Raw genomic sequence first — 19389 nt, 5'->3', positions numbered from 1 at the left:
ATGGTTGGTGACCTATAAAGAGGGGATTAAAGCAGTTCTCTGTGACCCAGCTGTGTACACCGTGACGTCACACTCCCACCCCACAGTTGGTTCCGTCTGTCTGGCACACTGGGAGCATGTGGCCTCGCTAGTACCAGGCATACAGGCAAGCAGCAGGCACAACGTGAACAGGGAAGAAGAGACTGAATGAGCGCTAGACATGGTAATGCAGGCCTTGAAACAGGAGAAAGAATAGGCCTAATACAATAGATTAATAGGCCATATGTCTGGCCTAATAAATTAGAATCAGGCCTAATAGAATATAGCCTTGGCTCCCAGGCTTCGCTCAAGGTGAGGTTCAAGTCTGTGACAGAGGCTAAGTGAAATATTATAATAATAAGCTTGGGCCTAATATCAGGCCTAATATAATCTTCTTCTTTTTTTAAAGGACTCCAAAAGGACAGGGCCAGTCATCCTCCTTTGAGATGTTACAAATGGTCTCCCCTTCTTTATGAAGACCTTATATCATCATTATAATTCCCCTGTGCGATAAAGAATATTTCATGAGGTATCTTACTTGAGTTCTTACATAATATGTTTGTGATGTTTGTTTCCTGTTAATTATATTTGACAGCTGGTAAAGCTCTTCCCATAGCTACTTGTTTCAATTAGTGAGAGTATACGACTACATCCTTTTCACATGCTGCCTCTAATGCACTGAATGCTCAGGCTGCTGTCGCACTAATGAGCTGAAGCACACTCCGATTTTCATTTGCAGCATGTATAATGTTGTACCCTTGAATGTTGGATAACAGAGATGTTTATGCTTACACCCATACTCTTGGCTTGATTATAACCATCAACCACCAGCACACATGTACACAATTTGGGTAGATCTCTACTTTTATTAATGTATATATACACATATAAAAAATAAGGACATATGTACAATGATAATAAATATCGACATGTTTGTACAAGCAAAATAAGTTACTTAACATCCGTTAAAAAACAAACAAAACATTGTGAACAAACAGGCAGGGGAACCTTTGCAACTTAAAGCCAAAAAGGAAGAAATGAATAATAATGATAATATAACAATAATAATATTGAATAACAGCAGAATCAAAAGCCTTGAGAAGACTGTGGAAGGCATTGTTTTTGACAGGTATATTGTAATACCTAGCCTATCTATATCCAGAATTGTTACACACAGGTAAATATTTATTTTGGTAGCTTTAGCATTGTATTTAACTAGGCTAGCCGGTTAAGAACAAATTCTTATTTTCAATGACAGCCTAGGAACAGTGTTCAGGGGTATAGAACAATAGATTTTTACCTTGTCGGCTCGGGGATTTGATCTTGCAACCTTTCGGTTACCACTCGGCTACCTGCCGCCCCAACATCCCTTCGCCTACCATCCCTTTTGTGAGTTTGATGGATAACATTCTTTTAAGACAGTTTCATGACTTATCAGACATAATGTCCATTGGTAGACAAATCAGATAAATATCTATACCAATCTTAACAGCTCCTGTAGCTGTTGATGCATAATACATGGTTAAGTGTCAGAACCAGTGCTTGGTAACATATTAAAACGTACATATTTTCAAATGAAAGGCATCTATAAATATTTAAGATTTAGTATATAACCTTAGATCATCAAATTATGAGTTATCATTTGGTTTTAAGGAGGTTGCTGTGCTTGGCTGGTTCTATGACGTTCAAAGGTTTTGGTGATTTGTTTACCTTTTCATGAGCTAGGGAATCAGGGATACGCTTCAGTAGATTACTACTGACATGTAAACAGGATGTTGACCAGCCGGGAACATTTTGCCTTCTGGAAAAAAATAAGCTCTAAATAAAATATGCAGGAAAGTTCTAGACACGAGAGTTCTTTGAAGTGAATTTGGACGGACGGTTGAAACTGAAATATCAAAGTGGAATAATGAAATAATATTAAATAATAATGTTGAGAGAAAAAAAAGCAACTGCAGTCTACTTTGGCTTATCCGAAGGTGAAGAGGCACGGCAAAAGAAAACATGTTTAGAAGATGTATTCATGAAGAAGTCCTTAACAACTCTAACCATATATTCTTTCTTTTTTTTCTAGAGAACATCAGCGTAGGCAAAAGTTTGAAACATGATACACTTCTTTTACAATTATGAGCATGTTATCGGAGATGTGTGCAGTACATTTGCAGAGAAGGTCATGCAACACTAGGATGAACTAACCACTGATGGCCAAGTAAGGAAGTACCTCTTCAACTCAGGGATCGTTGCAATATTCTACATCCCCATCAGCTGTCTCTAGTCTACATTGGGGACAGAAAGAAAGAAACGTCGTCACCCTCTTGTTCCTTTCTTTGTGTTGTTCTCTGGTCCCTGCAGATGTGTCACACAGCCACCCCTGGAAGACAAAGCACACGAAGGGTAAAACTAACATGTTAGAGTGGGCACACATAGTGATAATTGTACATGCAAGGCCACATCCATGAGAGTAGAGATGATTCAGCATAATAAAACAACTATGTTTCATCTCAAAGGCTGTACAACTCTTGATTGTGACACTTGTTTTTCTGGCTCGGTCTTTGGGTGTCTCTTAGGCTAGTTCCAGAATTGTTCACGTCAAGCCATAACAGTGACATAGGAGTCGGCATGACAACACAAACAAATCTTGGGCCTGGCTAGAGAGAAGAGAGAAGAGAGAAGAGAGAGAGAGAGAGAGAGAGAAGAGAGAGAGAAGAGAGAGAGAAGAGAGAGAGAAGAGAGAGAGAGAGAGAGAGAGAGAGAGAGAGAAGAGAGAGAGAGAGAGAGAGAGAGAGAGAGAGAGAGAGAGAGAGAGAGAGAGAGAGAGAGAGAGAGAGAGAGAGAGAGAGAGAGAGAGAGAGAGAGAGAGAGAGAGAGAGAGAGAGAGAGAGCCATACCTCTGATTGATGTGCCTCTGATTGCTCTCTGGACCTGTTGGTTTGTCACAGGCCATCTTCCATCTGTTCTCCGCTTGTCCCTCCAACAGCACAGGGCAGTGTGTGTTTACAGTTGAGTGTCCATCCTTCTCTCTGTGTTCAGGCTTTCCACAGTGGTGCCAGGTCATTCTCTGGACGTCATTAGGTAAGTGGGCGGGGTTTGGGGAAATAAGTGGTTAAAGGGCGTGTCCAGGTACAGTGCTGCTCCGTCCCCTCCAGGACACACTAGTACATCCACCACGTTTGGCATTCAGGGCGGTGCAGGGAGGGAGGTCCTTTTGGCAGTTCAACTCGCCACCACCCCCGCCCAGACACAAACATACCATGTAAAGAGCTTGTTGAGAAATCCACTGCAGTCGCAACAGTTTAGTGAGAGTTGACCTACATTCACCCCATGCCATCCCTGCTACTTTACTGAAAACAATGCCTTTGTCTCATCTGAAATTCAGAATAATAAGCGAGTGTGCTATTGTAGGTTCTGCTGTGGGATTATGTCAAACAGACATGTCCATAACCATATCCCAAGGAAGTGTACAAGCATCAACCACTTGTGTAAAATGTGTAGTGTAGTTATTGTAAAAGTAGTGCTAAAATGTATTTACTAGTGTGGATGTTATTCGGGGAGATATCTACTTTGTGCAGGGATATGAGAAGTTTGTACGTGCTTCCATCACATTCTCATTCACAGAGAGGCGCTTTAAAGCCATTGGTCTCTATTTGTCGCTTCCGTAGTCCGCAAGGCATAGAAAAAGAACACATAGAAATGTCTTCATTTAAATTGTCACAATATATCAATGTGGCAGGGGTTGAAGACCTTCGCAGAGGAAAGACTAACAACGTGAAAAAAGTACAAATTGAGCCGAGGAAGTCTAATTAAGAGTTTGTCCTTCATGTAAACCCCCCATGTCTTTCAAACAAAACTCACTTCATTTTCTCTCTCTTTATCCCACTCGTTCCTTCCCAGGTTTTACCCCCTGAGAGGGGAACGTGATTGTCGTCATGCTTTTGGGATTAATTTGTCTTTTATGTGGCTCTCTCACTCTCTTTGCTCACAAATACAAAATCGACTTACTTACTCCCGTGTTAAGTGCAGCAAGCGAAAAAGTCCTCAACAGAACATAAAAACAGCAAGCCAGCTCCTCCATCTTTCAGTCAGTCAACTCGTGCTGCTTGCTTTATTGGTTTAGCCCTGAAGCTACAACCTTGTCATGAGTTGTTGGTCGTCTCTTATCCTGAAGGAGTTCTCTCAGGAAATCTCTCCATTTGTTTGAGGTGAAGGCTGAGTTCAATTGTCTTTAAATACCGAATTTACACAGCTTGGGATTTGCACAGTGAAAGCAAGTGAAACTGGTGAAGAAGGTAAAGTGTGACGTATGGAACACAATAACAAGAGAGGATGCTGAGGAACCGGTCGTGTGTGTCACCTCACATGCTGTGTGCAAAAGAAACATCTACCACCAGTTACAGAGTCAGCCAAACGAGCACTGGCAGAAAAAAAGAGAGAGAGAGAGCATGGAGCGAGAGTGGTGTCGAGAGAGAGAGGCGTCCTCTAAAGGAGGGAGGTAGGTTAGTTGCCGTTCGTTCTCTATTTTTTTCATTTTTTTCTTCATTGCAACGGGCGTGGAGAAAGACGACTGCTGCTACACAGACGACTCTTCAGGGTTGGCGTCGGGCAGCACGCTCCTCTGCTGCAGGGTCCGACGCAGCTCCTCCTTGAAGGGGCTGGAGTAGTCGTTCCCGCCCCCGCTCAGCCCCAGCCCTCCTCCGCCAGAACCACCCCCGCTAACCCTCTCCTCCCCGGCCGAGCTCAGGTTGAGGCGGATGTAGCCGTTGCTGCCGGAGCCCCTGATGTTGGTGAGGCTGAGCCGGCTGGGGGAGTGGATGGGCTGGCCGGGGATGGCGCTGGGAGACGCCGTGGGGGCGTGGTGGTGAGACTGGCTGCTGGGGCACAGGGCGTGGCCGGGAACGATCTTCAGCGAGCCGTCTGAGTAGTAGTAGTTTGCGCCCGTCTCCCAGAAGCGGTCCTCGTCGCTGGGCATCTTGCTGGGCACGAAGGTGGGTGGCTCCTTGGGCAGGGTGATGGGGTAGACCAAGGTGCTTTCCAGGGGCTTCATCTCCGTTCCTTTACCTATGGCCAGCTTCAGACGCCTCCTCAGATACAGAGCTGCCACCAGTAGTAGTAGACAAGCGGCCCCCAGGGTGATAACCAGCACCCAGAACAGACCCATGCTGCCGTCAGGGGCCCGGGCTGCCATGACCACAGGGGAGCTGGCCACCACCGACACCTGGTAGCGCTCCATCTGAAACTTGACCCCCTGCTCCTCGGAGTAGCACACGTAGCGTCCCGCGTGCACTGGCATCACGTTGGGGACCACCAGAGCCTTCAGAGTCCGGTCGAAGCGTGCCCCCCCGGCCTCCTCGTCTCCTAGCTGCAGCTCCCGGTCATTGAGGAGCCAGGAGGGTTGGGCCAGGTTGGACACCAGCTGGCAGGGCAGCACCATGTCTGATTCCACCACTACTGTCACATTCCTCAGTCGAGAGTTGTCTGGGAGAGAGAGAGAGGGTATGTTAGCCAAGATGTTTAATTCCTGAACTCTAAGTTCAATTCATCTCAATTCAGTTCAATTCGCTTAGTTCAACTCAACTGAATTAAACTTGATTCAATTACTAAATTATAAGTTCAAATCCATTCAATAACTATCAAAAAACTACAACTGTAGTGACCAGTTATTGCCACAAGGGGCCACCAGTCCAGTTCCTCTCCTACTCACCAGGGCTGGGGATGGCCACAGGCTTGTCAAACTTGGCTTTGCCCCTGCTGAATCTCTCCAGCATCAGATCCTGGGATAGGGAGGAGGTAGACCTGTGGAACAGAGAGCACAGAGAACAGGCATTAATAACATGTTTTTCTGCTATTGGCCTCCACTTTCTGCTACTGGCCTCCACTGAGCTGCTGCTAGCACAGGTGGACCCAGCCCACTGTGCAGGAGCAAAGCAGAGGAGGGGACAAGTAGAAGAGGGGAAGGCAGAACCACTGAGCAGGGCAGAGGGAGAGTGGAGGGGAGAGGCAGGCATGCTCACCCGCGGTGGAGGTCGATGCGGACACAGGCGCGACCCTCACTGTCCCAGGCACAGTACGGGTCCCGGGACAGAAGGCAGTCTGGCTGCGACTGATAGCGGCTGCAGTTAGCCAAGGGAAGCTGGAGCACTTCTGAACGTGAGCCAATGTACAAGTACTTCTGCAGACATATTCAGACAGAGACAGAGGGAGAGAGAGGGGGGGGGGGGTTGAGAGAGAGACAAGAGGGGAAAAAGAGAGAGGGAGGAGATAGAGATAGTTGAGGAGGATGGAAGAAACAGAAAAAGAACAGATCAGACAGAGGGCAGTGTAGATAATGGGATAATCGCTCTCAATTACAATAACATTTTGTTTTCCCTCCCCTCTTCTTTCTCTGTTTGGCTAGAGAGCAAAGCTTGTTATGAAATAGCTGGCCAGGAAAAGCCTGGTTTAATTAGATAAGGATCAGCATGTGAGTGTAATGCCAGTGAAACAGAGTGGTGACACTCAGACATGTGAGGGCATAATGGTGTTGAGTAGGGCCCGGACTCTTTCCTAGTTGCGTCACATGATCAGGGAATACTCCTGGTCCAGTGATGGTCTATGTGTAAGTAAACTCAGAACGGCCCAGAGGGCAGGACCCAACCTCCTGCTTCTGTAGTGTGAGGCAGCTGGATGTACAAGTACAACTTGATGGTCTATGTGTAGAACTGGGGAAAACTCCAGACCCTAGTGATGGTCCATGAGGGTGTAGGGCCAGGGAAAACTCCTGGGCCTAGTTATATGGACTATATGTACAGATGGGGAAATCCCCTGGCCTGAGTGTTACCTTGGTGTGAGAGATGGTCAGGCTGTCCACTGGCTGGGGAGAATCAAACAGCTGTATCTCTTCAATCACATGGGCCTCCGAGCCGAGGATCACTACCCTCTGTAACCAGCCGTCCGCTAGAGGAGGAGAGGAGAGAAAAGAGAAGAGGGGAGATAAAGAGGAGAGCAGGTAGGATGAGAAGAGAGGTACATCATTTCAGAATGTTGTACTGTAGTTTACTCTTTAGGTGATATTGGGAGCAAGGTTACATCCCCTGCATTGAAAGGCAATTGAGCTGCTGCTGCCGGCGGTGTGACCTTGTGTGTCTGTCTGGGTGGATGGCGCTTTTATGAGCAGAGATCTGCTGTGTGTGCTGAACCTGCCCTGCCTCCTGCCCTCACCACAGTGGGACTGTCATGGATAATGTGAGGGACTGACCCTGGACCCTACGGGAGCCTGGCACAGAGCAGCAACACACACACACACACACTCACACGTAAATGCTGTATCATGCTCCTCGCTCGCTGTGTCGAGAGCATTTCGGCTAATCCCCCAATCCCATCCTCCGTTTCTAACTGTCCTCGCCAGACTTGTTCTCTCCGCATCAGCTGTCATCCTGCTGCAGTTAATAGCTAATCAAGCCCGCAGCCCAATTGGCAGTGTGTACGTGTGCCAAGGGCCCCGTTGAGTTTGTGCTGTGAAGCAAGGCAGCAGGGGGCCTGCCAAGCTACTGAGCCCATCGTCAGTCTGACAGTCATGGGCCTCCAACACACCGCAGGCACAGTCAGGGATTCACTCTACACTGCACTGCAGTGAGTGGAATTCTAAGTAGTAGGCTACTTAATGGGAAGTAGCTACTGCAGTTGGGTGTACTGTATGTTATTGATGAAAGGCATTGTCTCCCGACAGGCAGTGTCCTTCCTAGGTCACATGCAGTCTTCAACGGTCTTCAACCGTCTTCAAACGGCCACGCAGCTGGAGTCATCCTGCTATCTGACGTAAGACAATCTTATGGAAGTAGGATGAAGTTGTTCTGAATCCACCTGAACACTGATCTCAGGCAAACTGTGGGTCTTGAGGGTTTTCTTAGGAGGGTTGGGAGTTAAAGTAAACTGATCCTACAGCTGTGGTTAAGGGCATCTTTAGTGGGCATATGGGTTAATCTGGGACCTGTCTTGGTACTATACTGTTATGTTGCGTATAGGAAGTTCTTACACAGTACACTGATCTCAGTCAGTTTTGTGTTTCCTCCATTGTGGTTAAGCTGAGGTTAACCGGAATCTTGCGGCAACTTCAAACTCGACCATCTTCAGTGGGTAGATTCTTAGCCTGCGCTGTACGCACTGTCAGTAGCTACCTGTGCCTAAGAAGAGCATGTTGTATGCCCGGGTGTCCAGGGCGCTGACCCGGTCCACTGCCAGGCGGGTGAAGTTGATGCCCTTGGTGAGCAGTAGGGGGCGAGCCTGAGCCTTCTCCTCCATCAGAGGGTGCTTCTTGGCAAAGTTGAGGGTGGCGTCTGGCAGCTGAAGAGAGCTGTTGTAGCCGTTCTCCCTATGCCAGCTCGTAATGCACTGCGCCGTGAAGAAGAAAGGCGAGAAGAGACAGAGAGGAGAGAACAGAGAGCCGTGAGAGAGAGAGAAAGAACAGAGAGAGAACAGAGAGAGACGTGAGAGAGAGGGAGAAACAAGGAACATTGTTAGTTGCGGGACAGGCTGGCATTGCTTGTTGGCTCTGATCACTCTCCAAACTCTCCCTGTCCAAGTCACTCTACCCCCCTCCCTCCCTCCCTCACCGCTCCGGGCCGTGGGCTGGGGACAGTGCCAGTGTATCGCCCCCATCTCTGCGACGCGTCTCTGTACTCCTTATAAGGGCCATCAAACACCTTCTTCACCTCCCCTATCTGGTACTGACACACTGCTGACACATCCACATCGCCCCTGGGACAGGAGAGAACAACAAAACGACGGGCTTAAGGTTATTACCTAGATGGGTTGGTTCTGTGGTCATTTTTACATTGTCTGTTTGTATGAGAAATAGAATGATGGTTGTGCAACACTATGAGATAATAACAGAATTCAAAAGGTCCGTACACAGACAAGACACGTTAGCTGACTGAAGGCCGTTAAAACTGTAATTTTGGGCATAAGATCATATTTTCAAAAGAAGAAGTCACACCAACCCAGTGTTAGTAAAAGTGCTAAGTTAAGTTGGAGAGAGAGAGCCTCTTCTCTTTGGCACATCGGACCCCCTGGCGGTAGTGTTATTGTGACTCACCACTGGGCGTGGAAGATGCCATAGAAGGTGGTGGTGCGCCAGTCGGTGCCTGGCAGGGTGAAGACTGCCCGCAGGTTGTTGAAGGTGACGTGTCGCTCGGGGAGAGAACACACCAGCCTGGCCTTCTGGAAGGTGGTCCACTTCTTCTGCAGGGTCCTAGTGCCCCCCAGATCACCCTGAGGGGAGAGACACACAAGAGTCAGTCAGGGGTCAGGAGTCAGGAGAGGTGGCATATGGCCAATGTGGAGGGGAAAGTCAGTTCGCTTGCATTATGATTTGCTGATGGCTTCTGATACCATTTTAGGGTTGAATTGGGTGAGAAGAGTGGTCTGATAGACTTGGGAGGGGACAGAGGAAAAGTTAGGAGAGGTAGTCTAGGGGCAAGGGTTTATCCTTTGACCTCACCAAGAAAAAGGTTGTATGATGTAATGAGAGTGGATGGAAAACTCTGAGCTCATAACTCGCAACTTCTCCTGATAGTTAACTATTGACACCTAATGAGGATAGGACTGGGTGAGAAGAGTGACTGGAAAGAAAGAGTGAAAAGAGGGTTGGAAGTGTTTGAGTCTCACTGTAAAAAGTCTGTGAGCAGAGTAGGATTGAGTGGTTTGCTTGTGTGTGTGTTCCGTTGGCAGTGTGTGTGTGTGTGTGTGTGTGTGTGTGTGTGTGTGTGTGTGTGTGTGTGTGTGTGTGTGTGTGTGTGTGTGTGTGTGTGTGTGTGTGTGTGTGTGTGTGTAGCCGTATACAGTGCCTTGCGAAAGTATTTGGCCCCCTTGAACTTTGCGACCTTTTGCCACATTTCAGGCTTCAAACATAAAGATATAAAACTGTATTTGTTTGTGAAGAATCAACAACAAGTGGGACACAATCATGAAGTGGAACGACATTTATTGGATATTTCAGACTTTTTTAACAAATCAAAAACTGAAAAATTGGGCGTGCAAAATTATTCAGCCCCCTTAAGTTAATACTTTGCTGCGATTACAGCTGTAAGTCGCTTGGGGTATGTCTCTATCAGTTTTGCACATCGAGAGACTGAATTTTTTTCACATTCCTCCTTGCAAAACAGCTCGAGCTCAGTGAGGTTGGATGGAGAGCATTTGTGAACAGCAGTTTTCAGTTCTTTCCACAGATTCTCGATTGGATTCAGGTCTGGACTTTGACTTGGCCATTCTAACACCTGGATATGTTTATTTTTGAACCATTCCATTGTAGATTTTGCTTTATGTTTTGGATCATTGTCTTGTTGGAAGACAAATCTCCGTCCCAGTCTCAGGTCTTTTGCAGACTCCATCAGGTTTTCTTCCAGAATGGTCCTGTATTTGGCTCCATCCATCTTCCCATCAATTTTAACCATCTTCCCTGTCCCTGCTGAAGAAAAGCAGGCCCAAACCATGATGCTGCCACCACCATGTTTGACAGTGGGGATGGTGTGTTCAGGGTGATGAGCTGTAATGCTTTTACGCCAAACATAACGTTTTGCATTGTTGCCAAAAAGTTCCATTTTGGTTTCATCTGACCAGAGCACCTTCTTCCACATGTTTGGTGTGTCTCCCAGGTGGCTTGTGGCAAACTTTAAATGACACTTTTTATGGATATCTTTAAGAAATGGCTTTCTTCTTGCCACTCTTCCATAAAGGCCAGATTTGTGCAATATACGACTGATTGTTGTCCTATGGACAGAGTCTCCCACCTCAGCTGTAGATCTCTGCAGTTCATCCAGAGTGATCATGGGCCTCTTGGCTGTATCTCTGATCAGTCTTCTCCTTGTATGAGCTGAAAGTTTAGAGGGACGGCCAGGTCTTGGTAGATTTGCAGTGGTCTGATACTCCTTCCATTTCAATATTATCGCTTGCACAGTGCTCCTTGGGATGTTTAAAGCTTGGGAAATCTTTTTGTATCCAAATCCGGCTTTAAACTTCTTCACAACAGTATCTCGGACCTGCCTGGTGTTCCTTGTTCTTCATGATGCTCTCTGCGCTTTTAACGGACCTCTGAGACTATCACAGTGCAGGTGCATTTATACGGAGACTTGATTACACACAGGTGGATTGTATTTATCATCATTAGTCATTTAGGTCAACATTGGATCATTCAGAGATCCTCACTGAACTTCTGGAGAGAGTTTGCTGCACTGAAAGTAAAGGGGCTGAATAATTTTGCATGCCCAATTTTTCAGTTTTTGATTTGTTAAAAAAGTTTGAAATATCCAATAAATGTCGTTCCACTTCATGATTGTGTCCCACTTGTTGTTGATTCTTCACAAAAAAAATACAGTTTTATGTCTTTATGTTTGAAGCCTGAAATGTGGCAAAAGGTCGCAAAGTTCAAGGGGGCCGAATACTTTCGCAAGGCACTGTATGCGTGTAGCCTACCTTACAGACACGGGCCACCCTGGCCACAGTGAGCTCCGTGTCACAGTCCAGCTCCACAGCTCTCTCACTAAAGAAGAAGTAGATCTTGTCATCATCCCCCTCCTTGCTGCCACTGCTCTCCCTCACCAGGGCCGAGCCCACAAAGTCAGGTTCTGATGGGACAACACACACACACACACACACACACGATTTATGAACACGCACGTATGACTGCGCAGTCACACACACTACCACCTCCACTCCCCCTAATCTCCCACTCTCTCACATGCGCTGCTATTTAACCCTCTAACCTCATCTCAATTTTATACCCTCTCACTATCCCTCATCTCTCTCACCCCTCTTCCCTCACGTATCCCTCCTGTCCACTTCTCTAACCTCATCTCCCCACCTCTCACCTCTCACCCCTCCACCAGACTCTTTCACACTCTCGCCTGCTTTTTCCATCTCACTGCTTCTCTCCTCCTATTAGCTAGCCTCTAACCCAGTCCTTTTCTTATCTCTCGTGTCTCATCTCCCTCTCCAACTCTTTCCCCATACATAGACTATCCTTTTTCCCTTTATTTTTCCATCTAACCCCTCTTCCTCTCCACTTTTCCTCTCCCTAACTTCCTCCATCTCCCCCACTCTCCCATCCCCCCCTCTCCATCACTTCTCTCAATTCAAGTGCATTATTGACATGGGAATCTCTCTCTCTCTCTCTCTCTCTCTCTCTCTCTCTCTCTCTCTCTCTCTCTCTCTCTCTCTCTCTCTCTCTCTCTCTCTCTCTCTCTCTCTCTCTCTCTCTCTCTCTCTCTCTCTCTCTCTCTCTCTCTCTCTCTCTCTCTCTCTCTCTCTCTCTCTCTCTCTCTCTCTCTCTCTCTCTCTCTCTCTCTCTCTCTCAATTCAATTGCATTATTGACATGGGAATATCTCTCTCTCTCTCTCTCTCTCTCTCTCTCTCTCTCTCTCTCTCTCTCTCTCTCTCTCTCTCTCTCTCTCTCTCTCTCTCTCTCTCTCCCTCCCTCTCTCTCCCCCTCTCTCCCCCTCTCTCCCCCTCTCTCTCTCCCCCTCTCTCTCCCCCTCTCTCTCTCCCCCTCTCTCTCTCTCTCTCTCTCTCTCTCTCTCTCACCGTTGAGCCAGGCCGGCAGGTATTCACTCTTCATGCTGTAGTGTTGCTGTCCCAGGTTCCTCAGGATGACAGGCTCAGTACCCAGGAAGTTGTTCAGTGTGGCTGAATACAGCTCCTTGTCTGAGAGACACAGAGACAGGCAGGATAGGCACAATTAGGGAACAGTTACACATAGAATATAATAGAACAGAATAAAACAGAATAGAATAAAACAGGATACATGACCTACCCACTATAAGGCCTGTGTGGCCCTTGGCTGGGTCATAGGGACACTTGCCCTTCCCATCCTCAAGGGAGCCAGGGTTGAGACTAAAGTGGTCTGCATTCTATGGAGAGACAGAGGTGGTCAGTGGTCTGTGTCGACTAACACAGCTCCGGGCTCTGTCTGTCCGTGACAACATTTGTAACAGGAGCCACAGTCCTCGCTCCCTGCATCCACCACACTGTCTTATCATATCACCGTTACAAACACATGTAGAGCCAGATACCACGGCCTCGTTGGCATTGAATACTCTTTCCTTTGCCACAGAGGATTCAGCCTTAGGGAGGATGTGGTGTGGAGGCGTGGAGATAGAAGATATGAGACATGACACCATGTCAGTGGTGCTGCTAGCTGTGAAGCCACCACAAGGACAGCTCAATTCTAATACAACTCTAATATAACTCTAATACAACCCTAATACAACTCTAATACAACTCTAATACAACCCTAATACAACTCTAATACAACCCTCATACAACTCTAATACAACTCTAATACAACCCTCATACAACTCTAATACAACTCTAATACAACTATAATACAACCCTAATACAACTCTAATACAACCCTCATACAACTCTAATACAACTCTAATACAACTCTAATACAACTCTAATACAACCCTAATACAACTCTAATACAACTCTAATACAACTCTAATACAACTATAATACAACCCTAATACAACTCTAATACAAGCCTAATACAACCCTCATACAACCCCAATACAACTCTAATACAACTCTAATACAACCTTAATACAACCTTAATACAACTCTAATACAACTCTAATACAACCCTAATACAAGCCTAATACAACTCTAATACAACCCTCATACAACTCTAATACAACTCTAATACAACTCTAATACAACTATAATACAACCCTAATACAACTCTAATACAACTATAATACAACCCTAATACAACTCTAATACAACCCTAATACAACTCTAATACAACTCTAATACAACCCTAATACAAGCCTAATACAACTCTAATACAACCCTCATACAACCCCAATACAACTCTAATACAACCTTAATACAACTCTAATACAAGCCTAATACAACTCTAATACAACCCTCATACAACCCCAATACAACTCTAATACAACTCTAATACAACCTTAATACAACTCTAATACAACCCTAATACAACCCTAATACAACTCTAATACAACCCCCTGACAGAGGGAGGGGAATGAAGTTGGCCCTATTTGTCCCTAATGGCACCCTTTTCCCCCTATAGTAAACTACATTTGACCAGGACCCGGGTCAAAAGTAGACCACTTAGTAGGGAACAGCCTGTAATTTGGGACTCAGCCATTGAAAGCCACTCACGATGTAGGTGCACTTGGGCTGGAAGGCGTAGGTTCCACAGGTGTAGAGGTGGGTGTGGTTGTAGCTCTGCAGGAAGCGGATGTAGTTGAAGCACTCCGTCTGTGGGAGGGGAAAAGAGGGGGCTGAGACTGAAGCATAATATTCAACCATTTATAGCAATAAGGTGGTACTCAGTCTAAGGTGGTACTCAGTCTAAGGTGGTACTCAGTCGAAAGGGGTACTCAGTCTAAGGTGGTACTCAGTTTAAGGTGGTACTCAGTCTAAGGTGGTACTCAGTCTAAGGTGGTACTCAGTCGAAAGGGGTACTCCCTCTAAAGGGGTACTCCCTCTAAAGGGGTACTCGGTCTAAAGGGGTACTCGGTCTAAAGGGGTACTCGGTCTAAAGGGGTACTCCCTCTAAAGGGGTACTCCCTCTAAAGGGGTACTCACTCTAAAGGGGTACTCAGTCAAAAGGGGCACACAGTTTAAGGTGGTACTCAGTTTAAGGTGGTACTCAGTCTAAGGTGGTACTCAGTCTAAAGGGGTATTCAGTCTAAGATGGTACTCAGTCTAAAGGGGTACTCAATCTAAGGTGGTACTCAGTTTAAGGTGGTACTCAGTTTAAGGTGGTACTCAGTTTAAGGTGGTACTCAGTTTAAGGTGGTACTCAGTCAAAAGGGGTACTCCGTCTAAAGGGGTACTCAGTCTAAAGGGGTACTCAGTCTAAAGGGGTACTCAGTCTAAAGGGGTACTCAATCTAAGGTGGTACTCAGTTTAAGGTGGTACTCAGTTTAAGGTGGTACTCAGTCGAAAGGGGTACTCGGTCTAAAGGGGTACTCGGTCTAAAGGGGTACTCCCTCTAAAGGGGTACTCGGTCTAAAGGGGTACTCGGTCTAAAGGGGTACTCGGTCTAAAGGGGTACTCAGTCTAAGGGGCACACAGTTTAAGGTGGTACTCAGTTTAAGGTGGTACTCAGTTTAAGGTGGTACTCAGTTTAAGGTGGTACTCAGTTTAAGGTGGTACTCAGTCTAAGGTGGTACTCAGTCTAAAGGGGTATTCAGTCTAAGATGGTACTCAGTCTAAAGGGGTACTCAATCTAAGGTGGTACTCAGTTTAAGGTGGTACTCAGTTTAAGGTGGTACTCAGTCAAAAGGGGTACTCAGTCTAAAGGGGTACTCCGTCTAAAGGGGTACTCAGTCTAAAGGGGTACTCAGTCTAAAGGGGTACTCAGTCTAAAGGGGTACTCAGTTTAAGGTGGTACTCAGTTTAAGGTGGTACTCAGTTTAAGGTGGTGCTCACTCTAAGGTGGTACTCAGTTTAAGGTGGTACTCAGTCTAAGGTGGTATTCAGTCTAAAGGGGTACTCAGTCTAAAGGGGTACTCAGTCTAAAGGGGTACTCAGTCTAAAGGGGTACTCAGTTTAAGGTGGTACTCAGTTTAAGGTGGTACTCAGTTTAAGGTGGTGCTCAGTCTAAGGTGGTACACTCAGTCTAAGGTGGTATTCAGTCTAAAGGGGTACTCCGTCTAAAGGGGTACTCAGTCTAAAGGGGTACTCAGTCTAAGGTGATACTCAGTTTAAGGTGGTGCTCAGTCTAAGGTGGTACTCAGTCTAAGGTGGTATTCAGTCTAAAGGGGTACTCCGTCTAAAGGGGTACTCAGTCTAAAGGGGTACTCAGTCTAAGGTGATACTCAGTTTAAGGTGGTACTCAGTTTAAGGTGGTACTCAGTCTAAAGGGGTACTCAGTCTACGATGGTACTCTAATGTAAACAGAAACTTTTAGGATATGTACCTGGTTGTTCTTGCCCTTGGTGGCACACTCTTTCTTCTTCTCCTGTGGTGCTGGCCACTCAATCTGAGAGAGAGAGAGAGAAATAGAGAGCGAGAGAAAGGGAGAGAAAAAGAGAGCGAGAGAGGGAGAGAGAGAGATAAATATAAATATATATAAATATATATATATAGAGAGAGAGAGAGAAAAAGAGAGAGAGACAAAGGGAGAGAGAGAGAATTAGAGGGAGGGATGTGTGTGTGAGGGAGAGATGAGTGGACGAGAGAGACGGCAACAGTAACAGATTGAAAGAGAGTTGGATGAGAGAGAAAGAGAGACAGAGGGAGAAGGATTTAGAGACAGCGGGAGGAGAGAGAGACAGATAGAGGGAGAAGGATTTAGAGACAGCGGGAGGAGAGAGAGACAGATAGAGGGAGAAGGATTTAGAGACAGCGGGAGGAGAGAGAGACAGATAGAGGGAGAAGGATTTAGAGACAGCGGGGGGAGAGAGAGACATAGAGGGCGAAGGATTTAGAGACAGCGGGAGGAGAGAGAGACCGATAGAGAGAGATGGGATTTAGAGACAGCGGGAGGAGAGAGAGACATAGAGGGAGAAGGATTTAGAGACAGCGCGAGGAGAGAGAGACATAGAGGGAGAAGGATTTAGAGACAGCGGGAGGAGAGAGAGACATAGAGGGAGAAGGATTTAGAGACAGCGGGAGGAGAGAGAGACATAGAGGGAGAAGGATTTAGAGACAGCGGGAGGAGAGAGAGACATAGAGGGAGAAGGATTTAGAGACAGCGGGAGGAGAGAGAGACAGATAGAGGGAGAAGGATTTAGAGACAGCGGGAGGAGAGAGAGACAGACAGAGGGAAAAGGATTTAGAGACAGCGGGAGGAGAGAGAGACATAGAGGGAGAAGGATTTAGAGACAGCGGGAGGAGAGAGAGACAGATAGAGGGAGAAGGATTTAGAGACAGCGGGAGGAGAGAGAGACAGATAGAGGGAGAAGGATTTAGAGACAGCGGGGGGAGAGAGAGACATAGAGGGAGAAGGATTTAGAGACAGCGGGAGGAGAGAGAGACATAGAGGGAGAAGGATTTAGAGACAGCGGGAGGAGAGAGAGACAGATAGAGGGAGAAGGATTTAGAGACAGCGGGAGGAGAGAGAGACAGATAGAGGGAGAAGGATTTAGAGACAGCGGGAGGAGAGAGAGACATAGAGGGAGAAGGATTTAGAGACAGCGGGAGGAGAGAGAGACATAGAGGGAGAAGGATTTAGAGACAGCGCGAGGAGCGAGAGACATAGAGGGAGAAGGATTTAGAGACAGCGGGAGGAGAGAGAGAGAGATGGATAACAGAATGAGAAGGCAGATGTTGAGATAGGTGCAGAGTGAAGACAGTGGAGCAGGTGGCATCCAGTGGCCCGATCATCCCTCTACACTTGGTAGACAGAGCAGCAGCGAACAGGTGGGCTGCTTATTACTGGGCTGCTCACAACACAGAACTGTTGCATGTTCATCATCAGTCACACAATGGTCCAATTCATGCTAATTAGAAAGTTTAATCAGATAACAATCCCCATAGCGCTGGTATATGTCTGAGTGGGATATGAGATGAGAGGGGACAGAGGCATCTTAAGACATTTTATCAAGCATTTATTGCACGAGGCTAATTACACTGATTAATCATGTAATAGCCTTGTTCCCCCTCCACCCCTGAACAGAAGGCATCGGAATCAGGAAACTTTACTGCCATGCAACAAAGTGAAGGAACGTTGCATAAGAAGCTGTCTGTGGGGTTAAGGTCCCAGCTGTCGTTGGTGTCTGCTGCGCTGAGGTGTTTGTGTGTAGTTACCTGAGGTCGTAGCTGTCTGCTGATGTCGTTAGGGTCCAGGGCGAACAGGGCCTCTCTAGCTCCTACATACAGAACCCTCTCGTGTTCTGCTAGAGTCGCCATGGTGTAGTTCCACACACCTAGAGCCCGGAACCTGGCCATGCTGTCCAGTACCTCTGTAGAGGAACACGCAAACACAGACAATACTGTTAGAAACACACACGCGTCTCACTTGACCTGAAGGCAAAGCAGATCGAAGTGTTGCCCATCTTTTTTGTCACAAATCAAGCGCCTTTGGAACTACATGGGAGCTCAGCACTGGTGGGATGGTGACGACTTTCTGTTTCGTCAAAGTGGCACACACAGAGAGACACAGGGAAAGGCCCAGTCACACATACACCCTAACCAATACACACACAGAGAGACACAGGGAAAGGCCCAGTCACACATACACCCTAACCAACACACACAGAGAGACACAGGGAAAGGCCCAGTCACACATACACCCTAACCAACACACACAGAGAGACACAGGAAAAGGCCCAGTCACACATACACCCTAACCAATACACACAGAGAGACACAGGGAAAGGCCCAGTCACACATACACCTAACCAACACACACAGAGAGACACAGGGAAAGGCCCAGTCACACATACACCCTAAACCACACACAGAGAGACACAGGGAAAGGCCCAGTCACACATACACCCTAACCAACACACACAGAGAGACACAGGGAAAGGCCCAGTCACACATACAACCTAACCAACACACACAGAGAGACACAGGGAAAGGCCCAGTCACACATACACCCTAACCAACACACACAGAGAGACACAGGGAAAGGCCCAGTCACACATACACCCTAACCAACACACACAGAGAGACACAGGGAAAGGCCCAGTCACACATACACCCTAACCAACACACACAGAGAGACACAGGGAAAGGCCCAGTCACACATACACCCTAACCAACACACACAGAGAGACACAGGGAAAGGCCCAGTCACACATACACCCTAACCAACACACACAGAGAGACACAGGAAAAGGCCCAGTCACACATACACCCTAACCAATACACACAGAGAGACACAGGGAAAGGCCCAGTCACACATACACCCTAACCAACACACACAGAGAGACACAGGGAAAGGCCCAGTCACACATACACCCTAACCAATACACACAGAGACACACAGGGAAAGGCCCAGTCACACATACACCCCAACCAACACACACAGAGAGACACAGGGAAAGGCCCAGTCACACATACAACCTAACCAACACACACAGAGAGACACAGGGAAAGGCCCAGTCACACATACACCCTAACCAATACACACACAGAGAGACACAGGGAAAGGCCCAGTCACACATACACCCTAACCAACACACACAGAGAGACACAGGAAAAGGCCCAGTCACACATACACCCTAACCAACACACACACACAGAGACACACAGGGAAAGGCCCAGTCACACATACACCCTAACCAACACACACACAGAGACATACAGGGAAAGGCCCAGTCACACATACACTCTAACCAACACACACAGAGAGACACAGGGAAAGGCCCAGTCACACATACACTCTAACCAACACACACAGAGAGACACAGGAAAAG

At 47.0% G+C, this 19389-nt stretch overlaps 1 protein-coding gene and 1 long non-coding RNA gene across 5 annotated transcripts in view; both read right to left on the bottom strand.

The window, feature by feature from the left end:
* Positions 1–864: 864 nt before the first annotated feature.
* LOC118394084 (semaphorin-4C-like) overlaps positions 865–19389 on the bottom strand; it is a 58171-nt gene continuing 39646 nt past the window's right edge. For both annotated transcript variants that reach the window (XM_052461739.1, XM_052461738.1), the window contains 14 exons: positions 17774–17928; positions 15942–16004; positions 14174–14272; positions 12798–12894; positions 12569–12688; positions 11461–11612; positions 9086–9261; positions 8604–8748; positions 8169–8382; positions 6833–6948; positions 6027–6184; positions 5717–5808; positions 2907–5490; positions 865–2389 (listed from right to left, as the gene is read on the bottom strand). In XM_052461739.1, the coding sequence (XP_052317699.1) occupies positions 4586–5490; positions 5717–5808; positions 6027–6184; positions 6833–6948; positions 8169–8382; positions 8604–8748; positions 9086–9261; positions 11461–11612; positions 12569–12688; positions 12798–12894; positions 14174–14272; positions 15942–16004; positions 17774–17914 (2478 nt within the window). In that variant the 5' untranslated portion in view covers positions 17915–17928 and the 3' untranslated portion in view covers positions 865–2389; positions 2907–4585. The remainder of the gene's footprint in view (positions 2390–2906; positions 5491–5716; positions 5809–6026; positions 6185–6832; positions 6949–8168; positions 8383–8603; positions 8749–9085; positions 9262–11460; positions 11613–12568; positions 12689–12797; positions 12895–14173; positions 14273–15941; positions 16005–17773; positions 17929–19389) is intronic.
* The window catches only part of LOC127907286 (uncharacterized), a 2762-nt gene continuing 1320 nt past the window's right edge, over positions 17948–19389 (bottom strand). Inside the window, exons 1-3 of one of the 3 annotated variants that reach the window (XR_008064033.1) lie at positions 19037–19389; positions 18517–18932; positions 17948–18259 (exon numbers count right to left, since the gene is read on the bottom strand). The exon at positions 19037–19389 is cut by the window's right edge and continues 1320 nt beyond it. This is a non-coding gene — a long non-coding RNA (uncharacterized LOC127907286). Of the gene's footprint in view, positions 18260–18516 lie in introns of all 3 variants that reach the window. The other 2 variants (XR_008064035.1, XR_008064034.1) reach the window with 2 other exon arrangements.

The sequence above is a fragment of the Oncorhynchus keta genome, chromosome 14 (assembly GCF_023373465.1).
Source record: "Oncorhynchus keta strain PuntledgeMale-10-30-2019 chromosome 14, Oket_V2, whole genome shotgun sequence".
Lineage (NCBI taxonomy): Eukaryota > Metazoa > Chordata > Actinopteri > Salmoniformes > Salmonidae > Oncorhynchus > Oncorhynchus keta.
Note: the sequence above shows the minus strand (reverse complement) of the source record. Positions and strands in the feature narration are given on the sequence as shown.